At 25.1% G+C, this 26,084-nt stretch overlaps 1 protein-coding gene across 1 annotated transcript; it reads left to right on the top strand.

The window, feature by feature from the left end:
- Nucleotides 1–4,048: 4,048 nt before the first annotated feature.
- LOC145838756 (uncharacterized) lies at nucleotides 4,049–25,794 on the top strand. The gene is made up of 17 exons (XM_082946378.1): nucleotides 4,049–4,110; nucleotides 4,496–4,551; nucleotides 5,909–5,985; nucleotides 7,338–7,467; nucleotides 8,436–8,480; nucleotides 8,918–9,018; nucleotides 9,564–9,699; nucleotides 10,157–10,282; nucleotides 10,387–10,430; nucleotides 11,381–11,483; nucleotides 12,567–12,616; nucleotides 16,348–16,510; nucleotides 17,104–17,493; nucleotides 21,605–21,739; nucleotides 21,797–21,940; nucleotides 22,428–22,641; nucleotides 25,698–25,794. Exons 1-17 carry the CDS (start codon nucleotides 4,103–4,105, stop codon nucleotides 25,792–25,794), a joined length of 2,019 nt encoding a protein of 672 aa, XP_082802504.1. The 5' UTR covers nucleotides 4,049–4,102.
- Nucleotides 25,795–26,084: the final 290 nt, after the last annotated feature.

Below are 26,084 nucleotides of genomic sequence, written 5' to 3'. Positions count from 1 at the left end.
TTGGGGATTTGAGCTTCATGATTTTCCCACACTTTGTGGTTTTTAGTGTTGAGATTTTAACCTTGTGAGTGTTTGCTAAATGACGTGTCACCAAAGGTTTTTTTCAATAAAGGGTTAGGATTAGTTTTTATTTCAGTTAGTTAATTTTTTTTTTTCTTTTATTATTACATAGACATTTTTATTTTTAGTTAAAAGGTAATTTTTTTTCATAGTAAATTTAAAGATAGGGCAGGTGGAATAACATGTGATGAACTCAAACTCACTTGCTTGACCTTCAGAAAACGTTTATCGTTGCAGAGGGGAGAGTGAGTATTTTCTGATGTTTTTCTACCTTTAAAAAAAAAAAAAAAAAAAAAAAAAAAAAAAACTTCATTAAACACATATCTTAAATATACATCGAAAAACAACCATTTGAATAGGCCATTTTTCAACAGAATTTTAGTCCATATTATAGTTTGTTTTTCATTTAGTTTACATAGAATTTTTTCAGTTACTTTATTCAAAAAAAAAGCTTATTTTCAACTTAATTTGTTTTTCATAAGTTGTGTATACATTATTGTAACACACTCCCTTTTGCCAAGAAAGCATTTATTATTGCAAAGCATAGATTTTGACTGGTGTTTTTACCTTAAAAAATTTAAGAAGCTGATAAATTTTTCAGCCTAAAGAATACATGTTCTTCAATTAATAAAAAAAAATATTGATATTAGGTCCACAAGCTCTTTAGTGTTTTTTTAAATCTTTTCATACTAATTGTTTTATTTTAGATTTGATATTTGTTATTTATTCAATACTAAACATACTTCCTGTTTTTAAATAAGCATATAATTTTTTACTGCTGAGTTTAACATAGCAAGATCAATACCTCATGGTCAACATACACAAATTAAAAAATATAGTTTGTTTTATAAGTAAGCAGGGTTGCCACTTTACCTGGAAAAACCTGGAATTTGACAATTTAGGTAAAAAAAAACCTGGAATTTTAGAAATTTTGAAAAAAACTAGAAAAAACCTGGAATTTTAACAAATTTAAGATGTTTAGTAGTAAAATTTCAATTTGACTCAAAAAATCTATCATATCGATTATTTTTTTTTCATTATCAAATTTTTTTTTATCAAAAAACACACTAAATTACCTTTACAGTATCTTTTCAACATTTTTATACTATTTAACACAGTTTCTTACCTTAAACTTAAATTTAAACTAAAGGTTGACCCAAAAATGATTACTTATAAAATCCTAGAGAAAATTTGGAAAACCTGGAAAAAATTGAAAAAAAAAAAAACAATTGGCAACCCTAAGTAAGGGTATTACAAATCAAACTATCTGGAATCTAATGGCTTCAAATTGTATTTTTTTCTGTTTAATTTGATTATCATATAAATATGACAATACTGGGTGAATGACAGAAAATAAATTACAATCAGTTTAACTACAAAAGTTCAAGTAATGGCAAAAATCCCTGTTACCAGATGTCAATAAAAAAGAAAAAAAATTGTGAACTATGGTCAATGTATTGGTGTGGAAAAGACCTTTTGATCATGGAGCCTCACACCATATATATTATAAATAATTTTGATAAGTTTTGATTAGAACTTTAATAAAATTTAATTTAAAGGTAAATATAAATGAATTTTATTTTTTTACTTAAATTGAATAAAGTAATTAATTCGAAAAGAAAAAAAATTGTATGCACTGCACTCTTTTTTAAACCCATTACTGCCAATATTAACTTTGAAAACCAAAGTCTACCATGGGCACCTTACCGCCTCTTCCCAAAGATTTTGATTTTTATGATCATGTAAGTTCACATTTTTCTTGTTGCTCTCTACAAGAAACACAGTATAATATGTACTGTGTTTATGTATACTGTGTTAATAACTATTACAGCAATGTGTTTTCTACAAAAAACTACTAATCAATTCAAACTTTAACGCCACTTAAACTGCTGTCATAATAAATTGTATGCATATATTCTAATACTAAGGCATCTCATGGTAACTTTAAAAAAGACCAACTTGTACGATTATCTATAATAGTATTTATAATACAGATATATATACCTGGTAATAAGAAAAAATTAAGACAAAATCCTTGTTTAAAAAACACTTAAAAGCAAACAGGACCTTTGTTGGTGAATAACAGTTAAGTTTTGATTAGGGGCAATTAAGGTGCAGTTGAAGAAGAAAAAGTATTTTGAAAATATTTTTATTTAAAAACATCAGGGCTAGGTAAAGGGCTAAAAAATTGAGTAGATATAAAAAAATATAAGTTTATGGATTTCTAAAACTTTGACTTTTAGCTGTGATGTCATAATTACTGAAAAGATTGACTTGAAATTAAACATGCTCTCAGAAAAGTCTTTAAGGGCATAAGGGGGGGGGGGGGGGCAGTAAACACCCTTTTTTGGTTTTGATCTTATTTTATATAGTTTTTACTGAGCTACAAGATGCTTTTTACAGATTTAAAAAAATCAAAATAATTTTTGAGATATAGCCAGTCAAAGTTGGAGGCAACAATAGGTTCCTTATGAGAGGCTCAAACTAAAACGTCAAAAATAGACTATTTTACTAAAAATCTATCTTCTCCTACGTTTTTTGAGATAACTACCTCAAAATTTCAAAAAAAGTTCCTTGCAATATTTAAAAAAAAATTCAAAAATAAAAATTTTATAACAAAAAAACTAAAAAAAAACTTAAAAAAAAACTTAAAAAAAAACGTAAGAGAAGATAGATTTTTAGTGAAATAGTCTATTTTTGCCGTTTTAGTTTGCGCCTTTTATTAGGAACCTATTGTTGCCTCCGACTTTGACCGGCTATATCTCAAAAATTATTTTGAATTTTCAAAATCTGTAAAAAGCATTTTGTAGCTTAGTAAAAACTATTTAAAATAAGATCAAAAACCAAAAAAGGGTGTTAACCTCCCCCCTATGCCCTTAACACTACATATAGAAAACTTTTGATTTGTAGTAACTTTGTCAAAAGCAAAGGTTCTTTTCAAAAGTAATTTCAGCCAGAACTGTCTCAGAAAAAAGTGTACAAAATTTATATACATACTGCAGACCTTTAAAATAACAGTTTCTATTGTTAAGTAATTGCAGTCAGTAATAATGATGTTACAACAAAAATTAGTTTTAGCTAAAAACTTTTTTTGCTAAAATTGTTGCACATACAGTTAATAAAATTTTTAAAATTATTATTGATTATCTTTTTACAACTACTTAATATTTTTTAATTAATCTACCAATATTTATTACATTAAGACAACAGTTTAATTATTAAACTGAAATTACATTTAGGTTGTAGTTTCATAATTACTTAACAGATAAAAAATAAGAAGCAATCTTATAGAGGTAATTTATATAACATTTACAGTGCATCCTCTCTAATCCAGCTATGTTGGGAAAACTTTTTTTTATAATTATGGCTAGATTAGCTTTTGGCTGTATAAAAACAAAAAATTTATTGGTCTTTTTTTAATAATATACCTTTTTTATATGTATTGTATTTACGTGTTTGTATATACAGTAATATAATTATTTACTTTGTATAATTTGATTAAGTATTTCAATTTTTGGTGGCTAATAAATAAAGCAGATTAGAATATTTTCGAAATAAAAAGAAATACTGGTATACTTAGGTTTCAAGTTGAATGATTAAACTGTTGTAAGATTATAATTTAATGATTAAACATTAAGTTTGGAATCTCTGTAGAACCTTATTTGTTTTTGTTGTAAGTATAACATACATATTTTACCTGGAAACACTAATTTTCAAAAGTATTCAAAAAGCTAAACATTTTATTTTGGTTTAGGAATTTTATATAAAGTCACAATATTCAGATTTGGAATATGTAATTTTTTGTTGCAAAAAGTTTTAATATATCCTAAAAGAGATAATATACTCCTAAAGTATCTATTTTTATTTCTAGATTTAAATTTTTATATTTTTTTTAACTTATCAAGTGTAGATAGATATATTATATATATATTAATGAAATAATTTTAATAATCTTTCATAATATCTTTTAATGTAAAACAAATGTTGCAGGAATTTTAAAAGTTAAGTTGTAAGTGCAGTAACAGATTTTAAAGCAAACACTATGAACAGGTGAGCTTTATTAATATTAATTATGTTTTATTTATTCATGTTTTGTCTTTATTTAATCTAATTATAAAAATCCTTATATTTAAACAAATCTTTAAATATAAACTATAGGATTTTTATAAGATTTAATATAAGATTTTTTTACCAAGCTTATCAGTAAAAGAATAGATATTGAACTATAAGATACTTTTTATAGACTGGCCATCAAGTAAGTTTTTCTTTTCTGTAATAGAAACTAGTCTCTCTTCAGTTGTTTGTGCTAGATACCAAAAAGTTATTTTTTAAAACATTTCACTGTTGTTCTTAAAAAAACCTAATTTTTTAAAATATATTTTGTGATTTATTATAAATTTGTATATATCTTATGCAAATTAAAATTTTATAACAGATATAAAACAAAGCCACCAGAAGGATCAAAACTTTTAAAACCTGGATATTTATCAGGTTATATTATCATGATGTTTTTTTAAAGTTTTCATAGCTAGTTTTATTTTAAGCATTTAAGTAAATTTTATCTTTTTATGTCTTTTAATTTGTTAAACATCTTTGTGTGTAGTGACAAAGTATTTAGTAGCAGACCTATAAGCTATACAAAATATTTTATTACTGTTATTGTAGAACTTAACTTTGTACATTATTATTGATTAACATAATAATGGTCAACTTATCTAGTTTTGATTTTTATTTATTATTGTAACCGTACAATAAACATCTGACCTTTTGTTAAAATAATTTTTTATGTTTATCTTTCTTTTTACATTGAGTAAAAATATTTTTTTTTAGTCGTTAAAGATAAAAGAACAAATACTTAACTTAGTAAAATAAGATTATATGATGGATAGAGGAGAGGTCCCTATCAATTTTTGAAGAAATTAATGAAAACTTTGTTTTTTTGTTAAAAGTAGTGATAATCAACTTAATAAAAGTTTTGCTTGTTACATCATCAAATAAAATTTTCTTCTTATAGGAAACATGTAGTTTATTAACCAAGAATAGTGTTTTTGAAATTATTTATCTCAATTTTTATAGAGAGTTATTTACTAGTATTTACTATAAATAACTTAGTTAGAGAAGAATGAAACTAGGAAGACAACTAAATTTAATTAACTTTAAATAACAATAAAAAATACATTGTAAGTTCTATTTCATATTATGGATAATTTGTAAGAAACATATTGTTGTGAATTGTTTCAAAAGAAGTTAATAACAAAAATTAAAAGAACTGTGTTTTTGTTTTTATTTTTGATATAAAACACTTTGAAAAAATAAAAAAATGGGTTTCTACAATATGCTAATTATTTATTAAATATTAGACGGAGAAATTAAAAAACATATTGCTCACAACTTGTAGGAGGGAATAGATTCTCAGTGAAATAGTTTTTTTGCCTTTTAGTTTGCACATTCTGTAACAAACCTATAGAACTCACTAACTTTGATGGCTTACATTTCAAGAATTACTTTAAAGTTTTGAATATTAAAAAATTCTATTTAACTCAGCAAAAACTTTACATATAATATCAACTTTAAAAAAACATGGACTTCAATGACCTTATGAATAAAACATGAAATATTTGCATTTAAATAATTAATATTATACATTATATATAACAAATTGTTTATGAAACTGGCTTAAATTCTAAAAGTAATGAAATTTAAAAAGAAAGACTGTCTGGGTCATTTATAAAAAGACTTTTTGTGTAGTTGTTATATAATTTAAAATGTCTGACACAACTAGTTAGGAGTAAAATTTTCATTAAGTTTGTTCATCACTTTTTTGTTAAATAAATTTTTATGTTTTTAGGTAAATCCCAAAGGAACTTTACTGCAAAGAAGGCAGAACTTCCTACAACGGTTCCTTCAAACTGCAAACCAAAGAAGGTTTTTTATTAGATTATTATAATTGTTCTAATTGTAACTATATACTTTTAGCTTGTTCAATAAATTGCTAAAACTACTAATTAATTAATTTAACAAAGCCTTAAAATACCTTGTTTTATCCATAAAAAACAATACAATACTTTAATATTATAGTAGTATTTAATTAGTTTTCCACCGATAATCAATTTTTAAAGGCTAAAGATTTGAACAAAGCAAAAACCATCCAAATCGTGTTAAGTGGTATAACTTTTGTTGTAGACAGAATTTTTTATTTTAGTTTTAAAACTCTAAATGCGTTAGAATCTTGTCTTTCTGGCCACAAATCTTCAAATAAAAACTCCAATCTTTTTTTTTTTTTCAAATTTTCTAATGCGGGCCCTCTGTGTACTACAGGTCATATAAATCAATAACCTAAAAATTAATTAGTTTTAACCACTTATTAAAAGTATTTGGTTTAAACCTAAACTTTTTTTAAAGATTATTGTAAAATTTATTTCAAATACTTTTTATGATAAGAAAAAAAGAAAATTTCAAATTAGTTCTATAACCTTAGCTTTCTATCAACCTTATCTTATACTTCGAAAGGTGCTAAACCCTATTTTACAAAAGTATAAATAAAAAAAATATATAAGTAATAATTAAGTATTTCAGGTTTTTTAAAGTATTATTTGGAAGTCTTTTTTTGACAAAAAATATAATGAAATATAAGTAACTTTTGTACTAAAGACAGCAAAAACTGGTTGTATTTTAACATACATAACTTCTGAAGTACTTATATAAAAAAAAGAACAAAAAAAAGTTTTGAAAACTAGAAACCTAGCTCTATCCGACTATATTTAAAACTATGTTTTTTTTTTCTAGTCACTAAAATATTTTTTTTGTAGTCAATTGCTGCTTGACCCCCTATTTCAGCCACTGTGCAGTTAATAATAATTATTTATTTTAACTTTAAACCTCAGCTTAACTCTTGAAGATAACATTTATTTTTTTGTTAAAAATGAAAATCTTTTAATTTTACTTTTCTGCTATACAAAAGCTTAATTATTATTTTTGAGAATGTTATATATTGACTTGTTTTAAAATGTTTAGTACATAAGACAAACAATTTCATTTGTATTTTTAATGATTTTTTTTTATATAGTTATTTGTCTTGACTAAAAAAGATTGCTCTATTTGCTGAAAATTAAAGAGCTTATTTAAATAAAGATGTGCAAATAAAATATATAATTTGAACATCTTAATTAAATGTATTTTTTTCAAAACTATTCACGTATAAATAATGGTAAGGTTTTTTTAACATCTAATACTTTTTACATTTAAGTCATTTAAATCGTAATTTTTATTTTTTCTAGGTGTATTCACGGAAAGTTGCTACCCCTATAAAAAAGGACAGACCAGCATTGCAGACAATTACTAACAATTCTCCAGTGGTCAAAGTCAACAGTGTTTCCCCTATTGCTATAAGTCAAACTAAAGTTTCAGGTGTTTTATTGGTTTTTCGTTAAAAAATACAACACTTTCACATTTTGGATTTAAAGTTTAAAGAACAGAAATAACTTTTTAGTAGGTGCTTTGTTGCAAAAAATAGTTATTTATAAAAACAGTTATTACTAACTAATAAGTTAGTAATCTATATTTAGGAAGTATGTTACATTATAGTTTAAATAATAAGTTGTTATAACAATGTTTTTTTTTTTAGTTTTAGTAAAAACTAAAATGTTTAATTATTGTTATTTTTTATCATTTTACATGTTTTATGCCCCTTTGTTAATAGTTTTACATAATATCTCTTAATTAAATGTTTTGTGGTTCACAATATAACTATGTTTTTAAAATTATAGTTCAATGTTATAAAGTTTTTATCAAGCAATTGAACTTTTTAAAGTTATTTATTTACATTACTTAATTTGTTGTTTTGGTTGAATTTTACAAAAGTACGAAAAATATTAAAATACCAGAAGGGACATTTATAAGGTACACTTTTAAAGAGGTAAATGAGTGAAATAAAAAACTTGATATAAAATTCATGATGCTTTAAAAAACGTATTTAAGCAGACGAAAATATGATCTAAATTAAAATTATACAAGTATAAAACATTTTTATTTGAAAGTTACTCTAAAATAAACTAGAATAGGTCTCATATATTCTTTTAAAATATAGATTTTAGCTACTATTTAGTGTGAAAATTATAAAGTTTGTCTAAAAACTGTAATATATGCATTTTTGCTTGGCTTTGAGTTACATACCGATGATATCATTGATTTGATAGTTTTATAAAAAAGAAAAAAAATACTTCTATGAAATTTTGTTTTGTTTCAACAGTGAGACTGACGCATTTGGCTATACATTTCAACATTTATAATTGAATAAAAAATCAAACTATGTGTGTTATAAAAACCTACTTTTTTTTTTTAAATTATATGCTTAAAATTTTTTACAAACTTTTCAGACGATGATTTCAATTTCAAAGTTCCAAAAGTCAAACCGACACAAGGTAGGTTTATTAAACCTCAATTTAATCGTTCTTGATATTTTCTTTTTTATAGAAGGATTTATTGTATTATATACTTGTGCAGGTGACTTAATTACGGAACATAAATTTATATTTTTGTTTCTTTAATTACGAAATATTTTCATTCAAGTAACATTTAGATTAATTCATATTAAGCAATTTAATTAATCTTATTAAGTTGTGTTTTAGTTGATAGTTTAATATCTAAATTGATTTTAAGCATTTCTAAGTGTGGTTTACAAAGTTAAATTTTATTATAGTTTTTCAAAACTAAAACTTTTTAAAATCAAAACTATTAGCCTAAAAAATCTTAATCTTAAATTTTATTGCTTATATGTTACTATATACCGTTCACACAAGGTTGATATTTTCTAATTAAAACTACCAAGTTGTGCTACGAATATTATTTTATCAAACAGACTTCGAGTTCAAATCAGACCCATCTTCGCTTGCCAGCATACTGAATGGCGACGGAGTTACCAGGAAAGACCTTATCACACCCCGAATATCGAGTATTATGGTAATTTAAAACAATATAGTTTGTTAAAATAATCATTTAGTGACTAAGTAAGTTTGACTAAAGTCTATGAAAATTACTTAGTACTTGTTATTAGTTTTACATACAACAACTGATGACAATATAAGACCCTGATTATATATTTCTATCATTTTTGATAAGCTATAAAATTGTAATTTTTTTGAAACTTATTTAGAATTATTAAACACAATAATGATATAATTTTTGTTTATTTAGTCATTATAGTGATGATAGTGCGAAAATAATTACTTTCGATGGTAATCTAACTAATATTTATAGCATGTTTCTAAAAATGTTTAATTCTATAAATTTTATAACTCTGTGAGTTATTTGTACTACCAAGTTTGATATTGTTGGTCAAATTTTAAATCCGAAATTAATATAGTGTAGTTTTTATTTAGTAATTGTTATTTGCATTTAAGTTTAAAGTTTACACATATTTAAGTTTATGTATTTTTAATTAGTGTTTCTAGTGACAACTATGTTTTAAAGTCTATTGGATGTAATATTTTATTATGTTGCAACAGTTAAGTGATGGCCGAGTGTCAGACATGCTGTTGTTGCCTGATGGTAGGCCATCCGGTTGCCGAAGAACCTTGAAAGTTTCAACTCCGACTAAATTCAACAAGGGCCCCGGCAGAGTTCTCAGGTCTACTAAACAAGGTTTTCGTTGGTTTTTTTTTTTCAATTTTCAATAAACTAATATTATTTAGTTACATGTTTGATCAAAAAATTGTTTTTTATTAAATTAACATTTATTTGTGGTTGTTGAAACTGTAGAATGATATATAAATTATATGATATCTATTAAGTTTAGTTAAAAAATATTTTTATATACCGATTATGAATTTTAAAAAGTTAGTTTAGTTGTAGTATTAAGTGGTAATGAACGATTTAAGTTCTGTTTTACATAACAGTTTTCAAATACAAAATTGTATATTTAAGGTTGAAAAAATAGGTATGAAAAAGTATTTGTTATTGTTCTAACTAAATAAAACTGGTTTATCAGTTTGATTCAAGAAATACAACTCAATGATTCAAAAAATAACTACATTTGGAAAAGTTTTATTTTATCAATTTATTAGATTAATTTTTTTTTACAAAGCAGTACATTTTACAGCTACAATTAAATCAAAACAAAACCAACCAAGAAGCACATCACTGTACAGCAGGTCCACTAGCTCTATTTCAGACAGAAGAAATACAAACACTTTCAGTTCAAACCAAAAATTTAACTCTTTAACAAGTAGGTTACACTTAATTTAAGTGTCTCATAGTTAATTTATGCATTTCAGTACATTAAGATATAATTTTAAATGTGTTGTATAAATGCGTATTTAATATTTTTAGACTCAAAGCCTTTAAGGTGGAAAGGAAACCTTGGAAAACAAAACGTTAGCCAATTTTATTATTATTTTTTTTTAATACATATTAGACTTAAGTTTAAATACAAGTTACAGCCATGATTTTTTAGTAGTTAATTAAAATTCTGTAAAGGCTTTTACAGTTAGGTAAAATGATCTGAAATGTTAAGTTGAGTATAATGAAATTTAATACTGTAAAAAAACAAATTTTAATATAATATTTTTAAGCCCATATAGGGAGTGTTTTTATAGAATTAAAAAACTTGATTGAATTTTTGAGATATTGTAATTTATGTAAAAAGTTTCCGATACAAACATATAGACCGCAAATTTTTTAAGGTCGATTTTCTTGGAAATTTGAAAACTACTAAAAATACATCTACTCCTTCTTTTTTTAGAGCTAGATACCTCAAACTTTTAAAAGATAAAAAATATTTTATAATTTATATGACTTTCAATGATGGGATTTTAAAATTATAAAAAAATAAAAAAATTACTTAAAAAAACAAAAAAAAAGTAGTTATAATTTTTTTTTCTTTTAAAATTAAAAAAAGTTCTGCCCTGAGTCGTTTGAAATATTAGTAATGAATTTTCAGGGAAAATTTAAAGAAGATTAATTAAAAAAAAGAAGATAGATTTTTTCGCGTTTTTGATTTGCGCCTTCCATTAGGAACATATTATTCTCACCGTCCTTGATCACTTATATCTCAAAAGTTACTTTGAATTTTTTTAAGCGGTTAAAAATTTCTGTTAATTTGAACGAAACTCAACAAAATGATATCAATTTGTAAAAATCAAGATGGAACCTTATATGGCCTTAATTTGTTTTTACAATTAAAGCTTAAGTTTTGGTGTTTTTCTTTTGATTTTTAGTGTAAACTTGTGTAATTTTTAAACAGTGGATTTGTATTTTTAACTAACCTAAATATGTGACATAAATCATAAGAGTTTTATTACAAATTTATTTTAAAAATATTCAGAGTTACAAAAGCTTGAAAAAAACAAATGAAAGAAATCCAACAAGTTTTATAAAGAAACAAGTCAAAAGCAATAAATCAAGTGTTGTAGAATTAAAACCATCAAGTAAGCTTTTAACATTTAACTATTTTATAAATGTATTTTTTTTGCAGAAGTATAAACTAAAATAATTTTTACTAAAAATTGTGTTAAATTTACATATTTTCAGCAATAATTATTGGTTATAGAAAAGTTTAAATAAACAATATAGTTTAAACGAGATAAATGTTCAAGCTACTTTACTAAAATTCAGTATACTGTGATATCAGTCTACCAAAATAAAATTAAAAACAGGGAAACTTAGAATTAAAAAAAACATTTGCATAAATTTTGTATGTCTTGTTTATATAATATAAAATAAAAACATCTAAAAGTACTTTTAGTTCCATTTAGAAGATTAACATATAATTTAGTATCATTTTTAGATTGGGGAACATATTTAAAACAGCTAGTCCAATTAGTTTAAGTTATGATTTAAAACTAATTTTACGACCAATTATTAAACTTGACTTATAAAAATATACATTTGGGGTTTAATTTTTAATGCAGTTTTTTTTTTTATTGTATTATTATCTATAAGTATGATTGGTATTTTAACTTTAATTACTATTCAAAAAGTTTTTGTTGTTCTAAACCCCTAAATTGTCAAACTAAACTTGAACTTATGAGTAAATTAAGAGATAGATATAAAAATAAATTAAAAAAAGTTGATTAGTAACTTATGTAAAAAGTATTTTGCATAATATAAAATATTATATATATTTATATTAAAACAAACTAATTTTACTTTAAAAAATTATTGAATAAAATAGTTAATAATTATTTTAAATTACATATCCTTTTAGTCTTTTGTTTATTATTGATTATTAAGCAACTTTAATCTATATAATTTTTGTTTTTTATTGAAATTTTAAATATAATAATGATAATTGTTTTTTTACTAAAAAAGTTGTATGTACAGCTTTTTTTCTTTTTTTATTAGAAACTTATTAACAAACTTTTCTTTTGTTTTTTTGTTATTACCTTCATCATAATAACTTCTGTTTTTATATTACTATAAATTATTTTATGTTTTAAATAATACTTAAGTGATCGAGCATAAATTGCTTGCTGAATTTCTTAAGGATTAACTTTTTATTATTTGAATAGAGGTCAGTAGAGTGAAGTTTGCTGCTGAAGATGAAGAAGAAATTATAATGGTGAGTTTGTATAGAACTTTACAAAAAAACCATTATTATCATGACTTAAATTTAGACTTGTTTATGTATACAGGGTTGCCACTTTACCTGGAATCCTGGAAAAACCTGGAGTTTGACAATTTAAGCAAAAAAAAAACCTGCCAAAACCTGGAATTTAAGAAATTTTGAAAAAATCCTGGAAAAACCTGGAATTTTGAACAAAAAACCTGGAAAAAACTAGAATTTTTAAAAATTTTAACATGTTCAGTAGTAAAATTTCGGTTTGACTCAAAAAATTTTGTCATATATATAAACAATTTTTGTCATCACCAAACATTTTTTATTAAAAATTTCATTTTAAGTAGTTTTCAAGTATCTTTTCAATCTTTTTATACTATTTAACACATTTTCTTACCTTAAATTTATCTTGAAAAAAAAAATATACCCAAAAATGTGTACTTTTAAAAACCTGAAAGAAATTCGAAAAACCTGGAAAAAGTTTTGAAAAAACGAGTGTCAACCCTGCGTATGTTTCGATCATATTTCGAGCATATACAAATTATAACAAAGTTAATTTTAATTTTTTTATTTCACTTATTTAAAATTTCACCGAGTTTTTTATATTATTACTTTTTAAGTAAATAAGTTTCAAATTTAAACTAGATATGGTTGATAAATATGTGATAATTTAAAATATTTTGTTTTGATTTTAATGTAATGACATGGTCGAAAGCAGGATTTAAACTTTTTTTTAAAAGGCCCCCTTTAAAAAAAGCTATGGCCCCCTCAACCCCAGAATATCTAACTTTCAAAACTACCATTAAAAACACCTAAGACTTTTTTATTTATTTATTTTTTGGTTTTCGTCATCAACTTATAAATATTTAGTGTTCAAATTATGACCACATGGCCCCTTAAGGGGGCCACTTGGCCCACTTTGGGAAATCCTGGTCTAAAGAAATCTGAACCTAGAGCTAAATGAAATTTATTGTATTTGGAATTTAATTTTATGAAAAAATTTCAAAGTTTTTGATACAAACGGATCACAGAAACTAATATTTGTGTTATATAAAAAAAATACTAGTTATCAATTTGTTTACCGCTGTTCTTTGTACAAAACAAAAAATATAAAGCAATAACAAAAAATAGCCACAAAATAAAACTAAAATAAGAACAAACAACACAAAACAAAACATAAATTAACTTGTACAAAAGTTATTTTTAGAAAAGGCTACCTTAATTTATTCAAGTTTATTTGACTCGTCACAATGTGTATTTTTCTTACTCTTTAAAAAAATTGCCAATAAACTTTAGTTTTGTTCTGAAGATATGCGTAAAAGCATTAAAACAGCCGTAAAAAATTGAAGATTAGTTGTTTTTTGTAGTATATAATTGAATTTAAATTATTTATTTACTTTAACGTGGCTAGAAGGATTAAGTTATACAACCCCACGTTAGTATTTTAAGTTCATACAAAGCTGTTCAAAAAATATAAAGAACTAACTGTAAAACACGATTACTTACTCAATGAACTAAATCAACCCAATGAATTATAATATAAACATGTCGTCAACAGTTAGTACTTCATGATTGAATATCAATACGTTAACGCTAATTACCCAATTATCGAAACAAATGCATAAAAGTAAAAGGTAATATTTTTTTGTAGCTTTTCAAACGTAATGAACAGTGATTTCTGTATTTACTAAATACTGGATGCGTTTTAAGGCATATAAAAGTAGCTTATCGTTTGGGTTTAACAAACATTTATTGTTATAATTTTAAACTAAATATACTAAAGTATTTTCATTATTTTAGAATACTAATCTGGTTAGAAATTTGTACTAAAAATTTTAACATTCGAAAATAAATAAAAAGAAAAACAATGACATTGAAAACTAAAATAAAGATTACTTTAAAGTGTTATTGAACATATTCTAGTATAGTGTGTAAACAACTAGTGTTTTCCGAGTTGTTACTTTTAGACTATTTTTGAAAAGTGAACTCCAGCTGCATTCTACTGTATATAAATAACTTAAATTAACCATTATATAACTGGTTGAAACAAAAAACGAACGATAGATTGCATATGTTTTGCACCTAAAGCATATATGTCGCTCTATTTTATTCACATAGTGTAGAGCACTACAAACCAGATTTGAAAACAAAATTTTAGTCAGTAGGTGTTATATAAAACATACTTTACAATTGTTTGAAACTTAATGCTTCATTCACTACGTTCTCGTCAGTATAAATTAATCTTTCTATACTTGTTACAAAATCTGTAGGTAAACTGTTTTGTTTAAAAGGTCTAACGTTTTTTGAAGGTGTTACAATTAATATACTTTCGAATCTATATACAGGGTTGCCACTTAAATTGGAATCCTGGAAAAACTGGAATTTGACAGTTTGGGCAAAAACAACCTGGAAAAACATGGAATCTGGGCAATAAAAAAAAAACCTAGAAAAACCTGGAATTTTGAACAAAAATCACTTAAAAAACCTGGAAGTTTAACAATTTTCTCATGTTCAGTAGTAAAATTTCAATTTGACTCGAAAAATCTATCATGTAAATGAAGAAATTTTGTAATTATCAAAAATATTTTTCATTAAAAAACATATTTTTAGTAGCTTTACAGTATCTTTTCAATGTTTTTATACTATTTAAAACAATATTTACCTTAAACTTAACTTTAAACTGAAAGTAGACTAAAAAATGTGTACTTCTAAAAACCTGGAAGAAATTTGGAAACCTGGAAAATTTTCTGGAAAAACGAGTGGCAGCCCTGTATATAGATATAGATAATAATGTAATATAACAAATTTACTATTTTTTATGATTAATAATGAATTAATTTATGATTACTATTATAATATTTATGAATGTATGATATTAGTTGTTTTAAAAACGTGATTTAAAACATTTAGTTATAGATCTTACTTGACCAAGCCATATTTTAGGTATCCTAACGCTGTTCTTTTTTTTCTAAGTATTCATTTTGTAATTTTTTGTATATAAAAGTGTCTTGTTTAGTAGCCGATGCTTTAATTAGATATTCAGTACGTCTTTTACATAAAAATTGTTCAAGTTATTAAAGAAAAGTTATACAAAAAGAAGCTTAAGATTTTAATTCACCACACTCATGTAAAAGTATTAACGTTTTTATATTGATGTCTACAAAATCTACACTTTGTGAATTTTTAAACTTATCAATAAATTTTAAAACTAATTTAATAATGAACAACACCGATGTCTTTATGAATATTTAATACTCGAATCCCTTTTTTTCAGCAAAGTTTTTTTTACTCTTGACATAAAAAATAAGTTCTGTAAGATCCTTTCAGAACATAATAAAACTTGTTGCCACCATGTATATAATAACTGTCATGTTTAATCTTAATTAAGTTTTTATTCTCAGCAGCGTTATTTAAATAGAAAAACGCAATTTGCACAATTAGTATGTGTACAACCAAATAGAATATAAAAACCGCTTGAAAATCTATTTTACCTATTACCAAACGATTAACTAAGCACAAGCTTTTGTGTTAAGAGCTTTTCTTTCACTGCAAATTACAAATGAAAATACAAACGTCAAAAAAGACGCAGTTTTGCTCTGGGTTAAAATTTATAAGTTAAATCAACAAGTTTATAATAAGCCTGAACTGTATTATTCTATTAAATCGTAAGACTAGCTTTTTTCTGTTAAGTATTTACAAAACTAGTGTGCATTATCGAAACCCTGTAATTTCAGGACCGTTCTTACTCGACTGAAAATAAACCGCTGCCGGCTGCCTCCCAGAAGCCGCCCAGGTCGATTTTGAAATCAAAAAGAGTTGATAAAAGATCTTCACCAGCCAACAAAAAAGTGAGCAGGAAGTTGAAGCTGCTCTCGTCGCCGCCCGTTCAAAAATCAGGTAATTTTCAGTTTGATTTATTTTCACAGCTCCACAACAAGGTTTTATTTAATAACATTCAAGACATCTGAACAGTGTCAATTTTTCAACTATAAGTAAAGAACGTAATGATTATCATCTATGTATTTTAGAATCTTTATTTATCAAACGTTTAAAACTAATCTATGCAAGCAACAATACGTTTACAAATCTAATCTATATAAGTTGTTATGATTTTTGTTTGTCGTTCTATTATTTTTATTGTTTGTTTTGTTTTTAAATTTATACGTTTGCTTATCTTAGTTAAATTACTAATTAATTAATCTGTAATAATGTAATTATTAACTGTTAATCTATCTCTAATTAAATTTGCTTTATTATGCTAATTGGTGTCAATTGAATTTTTTCTGATGAAACCTCTAACTGTTTATTTACTTCAAAATTTAGTTCTAAAATTAGTTGCTGACAAAAGTAGTTGATAAGTGTTAGCTGAAATCGATTTTACTTGTTTGTTTAAATAAAAATGTTTTTGAAAGAATCATGTCTTAAATTTCTGTTTAATATATGTAGTAAAAAAAAGTTATAAAACACTAAAAGGAAGTAAATTATTTCAGCAGAAAAGACTACGAAAGATGGTAACATTGAGGTGCTAACTCCGCCAGTGCTCAACCAGATCGAAGCGGAAACTTCACCCGCCGAAAACCCTTCAGTAAACCGCGTGTTGTCTCACCTCCAGCTGCAAATGAAGGCCACCAAGCGACGAAGTTTGCAGCAGGAATACAAGCACGCCATATCGGTGCTCAGTAAAAATCTGCAACCTATTGCAGAGGAGGATGCAGGTTTGCACGCTGAAAAGCAACTGAAATTTCAGAAGGCTCCCGCGACAGTTGTAACTCCGGTGAAAAACAAAATTAAAGCCGCTCGTGTCAACGCAGAAAATGAAGACAAACTCAAGGCGAAAATCGAAGTTCTTCAAAGAGAAATTAAGAACATTCAGTTGTGCCGTTAGTCAAAATTATTATTTTCTTAAACTTTTCTAAATAACACACATTTTGATTTCTCGACCGGCTTTGCATGTTTGCGTGTCTAGGATTAAATGAGTTATTACGTTGTATTGTAATTATTGTTTAGCTTCTTTAAGTATGCTTTATTTTGAATAATATAGAACCCATTTTACAGTTTTATCATTTCTACAAATTAATTAAAACTTTAATTTTTACGAGTATAATAAGCCAATCTTGTTTTAAAAACATTAGACAATCAAAAATTTATTTATATAAAAAATTTACAAACATGTTTTTGCAAATCAAAAATTTTAGTACTTTTAGATAATCTCGTCTTCAGTAAACTTAAATTCATTTAAAAAAATTTGTAAAAATTTTGAACTTGTTCCAACTAATTTTGTAGTATATTTTATTTATATAAACTTTGAAATACTATAAATTTTTCTAGAGAACATCTTGGAATCAAGTTTCTCATGCAATTTTAACTAATAGCTTTTTACTAGCTTTTGGCTACCACTAATTTGCTAATTAAAACTTCAAATATAATATTTTTTCATATATTATATACTATAATACAAGTAAACGTTATTACTCACACGTCTTCATAAGTATAGAAAATACAAACACCTTTTTATTTAGTTTTTCATGTTTTTTGTAAATTATTCTTTTTATGCTTTCTAATTGCTTGCACGTACAAAAGGTAATATAAATAGTAGTTTTGTTAGTTAACTATAAAATGAATTCAATTGGTATAAGTAAAAAGGTTTAGTCCATAATACTTTTAAAATAGTAGATTAAATTTTTAAAAAGCTATACAACTAAATTTTTTTTTTTGCAATCAAGAGTTGTAGACTGAAATAAAATATAAAATAATAAGAATACTTAAACAAAGTCATGATTGATATAGTTTGTATATATTTTAATTGAATTTTATAGTTTTCATCAAGTTATAGGGTTATATTGCCTCTATTATAGAACAAAATAGTTCAAATCAGCTATATGGTTTTCAGGAGCAATTTTATCCAATAAAATTCTTCTAAAAACTAATATAAAGCTTTTTATTTGTTCTGTTTGGCTTAAAATGAAATTAATTGACGCTTATTTACTAAAAACTAATACTAAAGAGTCTCAACGAAAGTTGCAAAGAAGCCTTGTGAAACAACCATTGCCTAATAAAAGTGAAAGCTCACAGCTCACAATTAGCAATCCTGCCTTGGCTCACCGACTCATGTTTAATCCAGGTAAAATAAATGGTTATCCCTTTTTAAGCTATTTTTTTAATAAACTTATATTATTTTTGATGAAATTTTTTTTTAAATTTACTTCACTAAATAACAGATTTAAGTTTTTTTCTTAATTTATTAAACTAAATATATTTTATAGTTTTTAACACTATATATTTTTTTAAACCTTCTCTATTTATGAGCAAAGTAGTCTAAACATTTATACCCAAGCAGAGAGGGGTGTCTGAGAACTCAAATTACAAAGTTTTAAGTTTTGATAGTTCTCACAGGGTTGCTACACATTCAGGGAATTCAGGGAAACCCAGGGAATTTTCAAGTTATAGAAAATCTCAGGGAAACTCAGGGAGACTCAGCAAAACTCAAGGAATTTTGATTCTTTTCTTAACTCAGGAAAACTCAGGGCAGTTTTGATTTTTTCTAAAAATTCCAGGAAAATTTTAAGATTATTAAAAAAATTTCAGGGAATTTTGTTTTCTAGGTCTAGAATAAGATTTATTTAATCCAGTTTCAAAATTTTGTTCAAAACAGTTGATTTTATTTTTTTTAAAGTGCTTATTTACAAATTTTTAAGCGTTGCGGCTAGTTCTTTAATATTCTCAGAATTAACATTGTAATTTTTTAATAAATAATAAAAGTTTTAAGGATTAGCAAAAAACTCTGGGAAACTCAGGGAAGTTTAAGGTTACTCCGGGAAGTTTCTAGTCACTCAGGGAAGATTTTTTGACCGAAAGAATGGCAACCCTGTTCTGAGCAATCGTAAATTATCTCTTTTGTTGATTAAAGACTGCAATTTTTTTCGGTTGCAACTGACTGACGAGTTTCAAATAATAATAAAACCCGGGTCTCAGTCTATCAAAGTTTGTGGTCTGGTGATCCAAGTAATATGATCAAAACTTTATGTTAACTTGAGATTGTCTCATGGCACATGTAAGTCCAGGCTTTTGCTGTGATAGACTTTCACCGATGTTTTCTTTGATTATCCTTTTATTTCCAAACCATCATAATCTTATTTATGTATTAATTACATTTTCAGGTACAGTTTTTTTTTTCAATTTCAAATTATTTTTTGAGATGTGGTCCTTTAAGATATTTATATAAAAAGAAATTTTTAGAATTCGAATTGTTGTAAATTGAATTTTCAAGAAAGCAGTAGAAAACTACTTTTATGAATAATAGTTTGATGCTTTTAAGCTAAGCCTTTGACTCATATTCTAAAATTAAAATCTTAATTCCATTTCTTGTTTGCTTATTTTTTGCGAGAACTAAATAATTAATTACTAAAATGATAATTGCTTTAGAAATCAAGCATCTAGAACTTGTTTTTTATGCTTTTGTCACGTTAAATTTGATATGTTAAGCTTGTTTGCATGAGCTTTCTGTAAGTTATATCCAGTAGTACTTTATTATTATACAAGTATGCCTTTATGAAAGATTAAATGTGTTATAATAAAACGAACATGCTAACAAATGAGTTTAAGTCTAAAGCTTGCATCTAATGGTATAAAACAAAAACTGGTTTGCACGTGTTTCGAGTAAGGATGCATCAACCCTGCCTCAGAGTAGATATTTATTTTTGCGCAAAATTATTATACATATAATAAAAGTATATTACAAAGTAATCTATAAGTCGAGTTTGTTAATGCACTGAGCGTTTAAGATTTTTTGTTACTTTTTTGTTACAGTACTATAAATATTTAATTTGAAGACTAGTTAAAAAGTCTCTGAAGACTAAATGCTAGTAAAAATTGTTAAAAATTAAAAAAGAACTTTATAAAAACTTTATAAAAATCTTGATATAATATTCCATAAAAGATTAATAAACACTGTTCGTTTCTATGGTATAGTTTTGTGTTAAACTTTATGGCTGGCTGTGTTCATTTTTTTCAAAATAATAACCATTTCAATAACTATAATTGAAAATTAATTTTTGATAAAAATCTAATTTAAACCACAACCAATTGTATTAAACCATAATTATCTATATTTTATTTACATCACTTTTTATTTTTACAGATTATTAAAAACAATACAATATTTCACTCTTAAAATAAACTATGACATATTAGTAACAATTTTGTTAACAAAAAGTTTTTGAAAAAATAAATAGAAGGTTTCGTAAATAAAATAAGTAAAACAAAAATTAATAATGTACACAAAACCTTGAAAGCAGGAAAAACTTGGGGTTTGATAAATTTTGAAAAAAATCTGAAATTTTGAACAAAAATTAATAAAAAGCATAGATTTTTAAACAATTTTTACATATTAAGTAGTAAAATTTCGATTATACACAGAAAATCTATCGTATAAGTAAAATTTTTTGTCAACATTAAAGATTTTTTTTATTAAAAAATACATTTAAAGTATTCTTACAGTATCTTTTTACTGTTGTTATACTTAATAACACAGTTTTTAGCCTTAAACTTATTAAAAAAAAAAGTAGACTTAAAAACGTGTACTTTCAAAAATCTGAAAGAAATTTCTCAAAAACCAGTGGCCACCCTGTATACAAAAAAAAAACTTATGGCTGAATTGTTAATGTTAAAAGTTTTTTTTTCAAAATTATTTAACAACTGAATATCTCGTATAGTTTAAAGTTATACTGTGAGAATGAAATGTTGAATTCTTTTTAATAATCTGCAAAATAAAATCTAATTTGTATACTTATAACTACATCAAGAAGTTGAGATATATATAGTTTAACTTGAAGCAAAGTAAAACACTTAATTTTATTTACTTTAACTAAATCTGATTGATTTAGTCATCTTTTGGTGTACTTCATAGTATAACATACCCGAGTTTATACTCTTTGTAAGTCGCAACTTGTGTTTTGTTTTAGATAAGTACCTTAACCTAAAAATATTTGTTAGGTTCGTATTCTCCTCTGCCAAGCGGTAAACCAATCGCTAAAGATTGTGGAGAAAGCCCAGTACTTTCGGTTCAAAAGAATGACGGTGAAGAAAACGTTAAGAAATGTGAATCAATTCCGCTGAACCTGGACATCAGTAGGTTTTTGACTTTGTATCATTTAAACTTAAAATAACAAATGATAATGTTTTAAGGTACAACTTCCCAAGATGGAGGTTCAACTAAAAGTCTTGGAAAAAACAAATTTGAGTTTCCTACAAACCCTGAAAAAGAAACTGAAATGAAAACTTGGAAAGACGAACTTTCTTGCTTCAATAAAAAAGCTCACCAATCAAAAGGTATTTTTAAAGTGATTGTTGTGATAAGATAGTTTTTGATTTCAAGCTTGACATCAAGTGCATCTATCTTTATTGTGAGTGTTTTGTGGTACAAATTAGTTCAAATTTTTTCTAAATAATTTTTGAAAGTAAATACTTGAAATTAAATCATAAAGTTTTCTATGACTTGACTAAACAGCTGTAAAATTTTAAGCTGCGTATGCATTACTATAAAATTTATTAATAAAACAAATAATTCTAACAGTGTCTTAAAGTTGTAAATATAAATCTAGGACACTAATTTGTATTTATCTTTTGATAACTTTTCTAGTAGTTTAAAATAGTTTACAAAATTTATTAAAAAATGTTTAACTGACATTAAATTTTTTAAAGTAGAATACAACTACACTTTTTTATAGTCAAGTTAAATGTGCAAGTTAAGTGAATTTGAAAGCAACAACACTTTTGGTTTTAAATACTGTGTTTAATTTTCTTACTAAATTTGCAGCTTTATCAATAGACAAAATGGACAGTTTTTTTAAGCGATTAGATTGCGACAACATTTTCAAGTCTTGTAAAGTCGAATTACCGCAACAAAGAAATGAACAAAAATTAGCAAGTTCGTTTAAAAATCATATTACAACAACATCATCCATCGAAAATGACACTATGCCTGTTTTCAATCAATCTTTGAAGAAAAGGACCGAATGCTTTAAACCAAGGTTTGTATGTCTACATTTTATAAAGTTTCACACATCTATCCTGTCTTTGACCATAAAAAAGTTTCATAGTGTAATGCTTATTTTTATGAACTGTATCATTTTTTTGTGTAAAAGCTACGTCTATTTTAGTAGTGAGCGGAGAATTATAATATTAAAAAAACAAATTTAGCCATTCAGAGCTGATTTTAATATGTCCAATTACATTTAGGACTTGTATACTATTTAGACAAATAAATTAGATCAAAAGTAGTTAAGTACGTCAACAAAAAAATAATAATAAAAAAGCCAAGTAATAAATGATAATAGATATTTGTAAATAAACGCAACGCAATTCGCTTGCAATTGGTAATTGACTAATTTGGTGACTAGAAAATAAAATATGGGTTATACATTGGTAAATAAAACTTTTTTTTTTCATTTAAAACAAGTTTTTATCTTCTACTTCAAGTACTTTAGAAGTAATGTAAATTTATAGGCCAATTTTTTTAATTTTCTGTTTCACAATTACCCGAATTTTTTCTTAATTTACATCAAATTTTTTGCTTACTAAAACTATTCAAAAGTACGTGGAATACATCTATCGGTTTTATCTTTCTTATCTAAAATAATGTAGTTCCGATTTAAAATAACATTAGTCGTTTAGAAATGCAAAATATATGAATTTTTTTGGAATTGTTTTTTTTTTTTCAAAAACTCAGGGTTGTTTTTAGGGTAATTTTAGAGAATATCTGAGGACCATATAACTTAAAAGCCTTTAAGAAAACTTTTTTTTCAGTTTAAAGCACATATTATAGAGAAATTTCTCAAAAAATATTCAGAAATTATGAACTTTAGTGATAACACTTTTTTCCAAACAATATTTTGAAGACTGTTTACATTTTTTTTTATATAAATTTATAAAAAAAGTAATAATTTTGTGTTTTTAAACAACTTATCTTATTTTTGATGTACAAGAAAATGGTAACAAGAATATTTATGTAAAAGTATATCAAGTATTTTTTGGTAGTTTTGTGCATACAAAATTTGTGGAGAACTTTGAGTAATTTTAGAATTCAAAAGTTGTGAAAAGGCACTCAAACTTACATGTTTGATTGTGTTCTTGAAATGAAGCAGAAAAGAAACAAAACCAGTTTTGAAATCAAGAATTCCAGTTCTAACCAACTATGTATTTCACTTTGTTAGATTTTCTAGTCGCTAAAAAAGTCCACTCCCCTTCTCACCCCAATTTGTGTTATAGTAAATTTAATTAACCTTTTTATTGTGTAGTATTAAGCAATGCTTTGATCAAGACTTAATTAAGATGTGCAGTGATTGAAAAAAAAGTGCATTTAATACCTTAATATTGGCTGATTTTAACACATTTTGAGGGGTAGCTATCAAATTTGCACGAGGGGACAAAATTGCACGAAGATACTTTTGCACAAGGGGATAAAATTGCACGAAGACACTTTTGCACGAGCAGACGATTTTGCACGGAGACATTTTTTTTGTTAGTTTTAATTTTTTTTTACTATCACTTCTACCCCTTACCCTTGATCGGTAACTTATTTATTTATCAATATATATTTTTTAATTAATTTTTCTTTATTCATTCTTTTTTTTTTAATCTTATTAATATTTTTTTTATTTTTATATTTACTATCACTGTTACCCCTAACCCTTACCCTCGGTCAGTAATTTTTTTTTTTTTTTGTTTTTTATTAATTTATCTTTTAGTTTTTTTTTAATGTTTTTTTTCTGTATTTTTTAATATTTATGTTCTTTTTTTTTACTCTCGTGCAAAAATGACCTTCCGTGCGAAATTTTCTTCGTGCAATTTTGTCTTTGTGAAATTTTGACCCGTTCCCCATTTTGAGGCATTAGTATATACTTGATCAGCCAATATTAAAAAGCTTTGACTAAATGCAAAGGTTGATTTAGTATGTAATTTTTGTTACATACGAGTAACAGTATAATAAAAATAGGAACCTTCTGTGTATGCACAATATTCAATTTATACAAAGCACACGTGTACCTTTATAGTGTACAGTTTACAAGTACTACGTACATTATTTGATATAGCATATTAACATGACATTACTTGTAAAGTTAATTCAATGATTACATTACTAACCACAAAGTTATCATCATTATCAGGGTTGCTCCACACTCAGGCTACTTAAAATAATCAGGATTTTTTTTTGAAATCTGACTATTATTAATTTTTTTAAATTTTTTTTGTTACTTAAGGTTACTAAGGGTAACATACTCGGGATAACTCAGGCTAGTTTAAATCCAGGTTGACTCAAACTTTTTTGATTTTTTTTCAAATTTCAGGCTAATTTGGATTAATTTTCTTAAATTACAGACTAATTTATTATTTTATTTAAAAGTTTTTTTATTATTCTAGATAGTAAGTTCTTTTGTTTTTGTCAAAATCATGCTAGTTTGATGTAACTTGGGCTAGTTTTTAGTCACTCAGGCTGGCATTTTTGGTTTGAAGAGTGGCAACCCTGCACTTAAAAAACTAAATCAAATTGAATAAAAATGAAGTAGAGCAGATTAGTAATTCACAGGAATTAAGTTCCAACCAAAAATTAACTTTAATTGTTTTATTTTTATTTATTGATTACTCACGGTAAGCTAAGATTAAGGAAATGTTTTTATTAAAATTTATTCAAAAATAGTTTATGCATTGTTTGAATCTTTGTCAATAAGTTGATAGAAAACATTTTGTTCCATTTAAATTTAAAAAGGTACTGAATTTATCTTTTTATTTGAACAAAAAAATGGTTACTAATTCCTAAAAATAGTTATAATTCGTCGTTAGTATTGTTAATACTGTAGAACGGCACATTGGTTTCAAATACTTGAGGTAGTGATCTAGCTTGAACGAATCTAACCTTTTTTTAATGATAGTAGTTTTAATTTATTAAATTCTTTAAGGCGAGATCCTATTAAATGAAAAAAATAGAAGTTTATCAAATTTTTGTCTGTAACTCGTGGAAAATCTGCTCACTAATGACTTTTTTAAACTGTATATTTTTACCCCAGAAGTTTACACAACGTTGTTTTAGGTTTGAACCATACACTCGCAAACCGGCATTGGAAACTCTAGCAAACGAAGAAGTTGCAAGCTTAAATCTGAATTCAAATAAAAGGTTTATTTTATGAAATCTGAGTTGCTTTTATTTGAGATATTACTGATATTTAGTCTAAAAAAGTTAAATTTTTATTTTAAGGTCTTGTTTAAGTTGTAACTTAGGTTTTTAAGTTGCTTTTTTGAAATAAGTTAAAAACAAAAAAGTAATTTTTAGTACTTATTCCATTCAGGAAACTGATTTACAAATCACAAGTTTCTACCGATCCAGTAGCAAAATATCTCATTAATCAACAAATACATGTTAGTTGTTTTTATTAATTAAAAACAATCTTAAACAACTGCAAGTTTAAGTAGCTCAATT

Source organism: Thalia democratica, chromosome 6, assembly GCF_965202585.1.
Source record: "Thalia democratica chromosome 6, ktThaDemo2.hap1.1, whole genome shotgun sequence".
NCBI classification, from domain to species: Eukaryota; Metazoa; Chordata; class Thaliacea; order Salpida; family Salpidae; genus Thalia; species Thalia democratica.
Note: the sequence above shows the minus strand (reverse complement) of the source record. Positions and strands in the feature narration are given on the sequence as shown.

Bases quoted from the DNA above. Each gene is read 5' to 3' on its own strand.
- LOC145838756 (XM_082946378.1), top strand. The intron at 9,700-10,156 runs GTTTTCGTTGGT...TACATTTTACAG, and splicing joins TCTCAGGTCTACTAAACAAG to CTACAATTAAATCAAAACAA. The intron at 12,617-16,347 runs GTGAGTTTGTAT...CTGTAATTTCAG, and splicing joins ATGAAGAAGAAATTATAATG to GACCGTTCTTACTCGACTGA.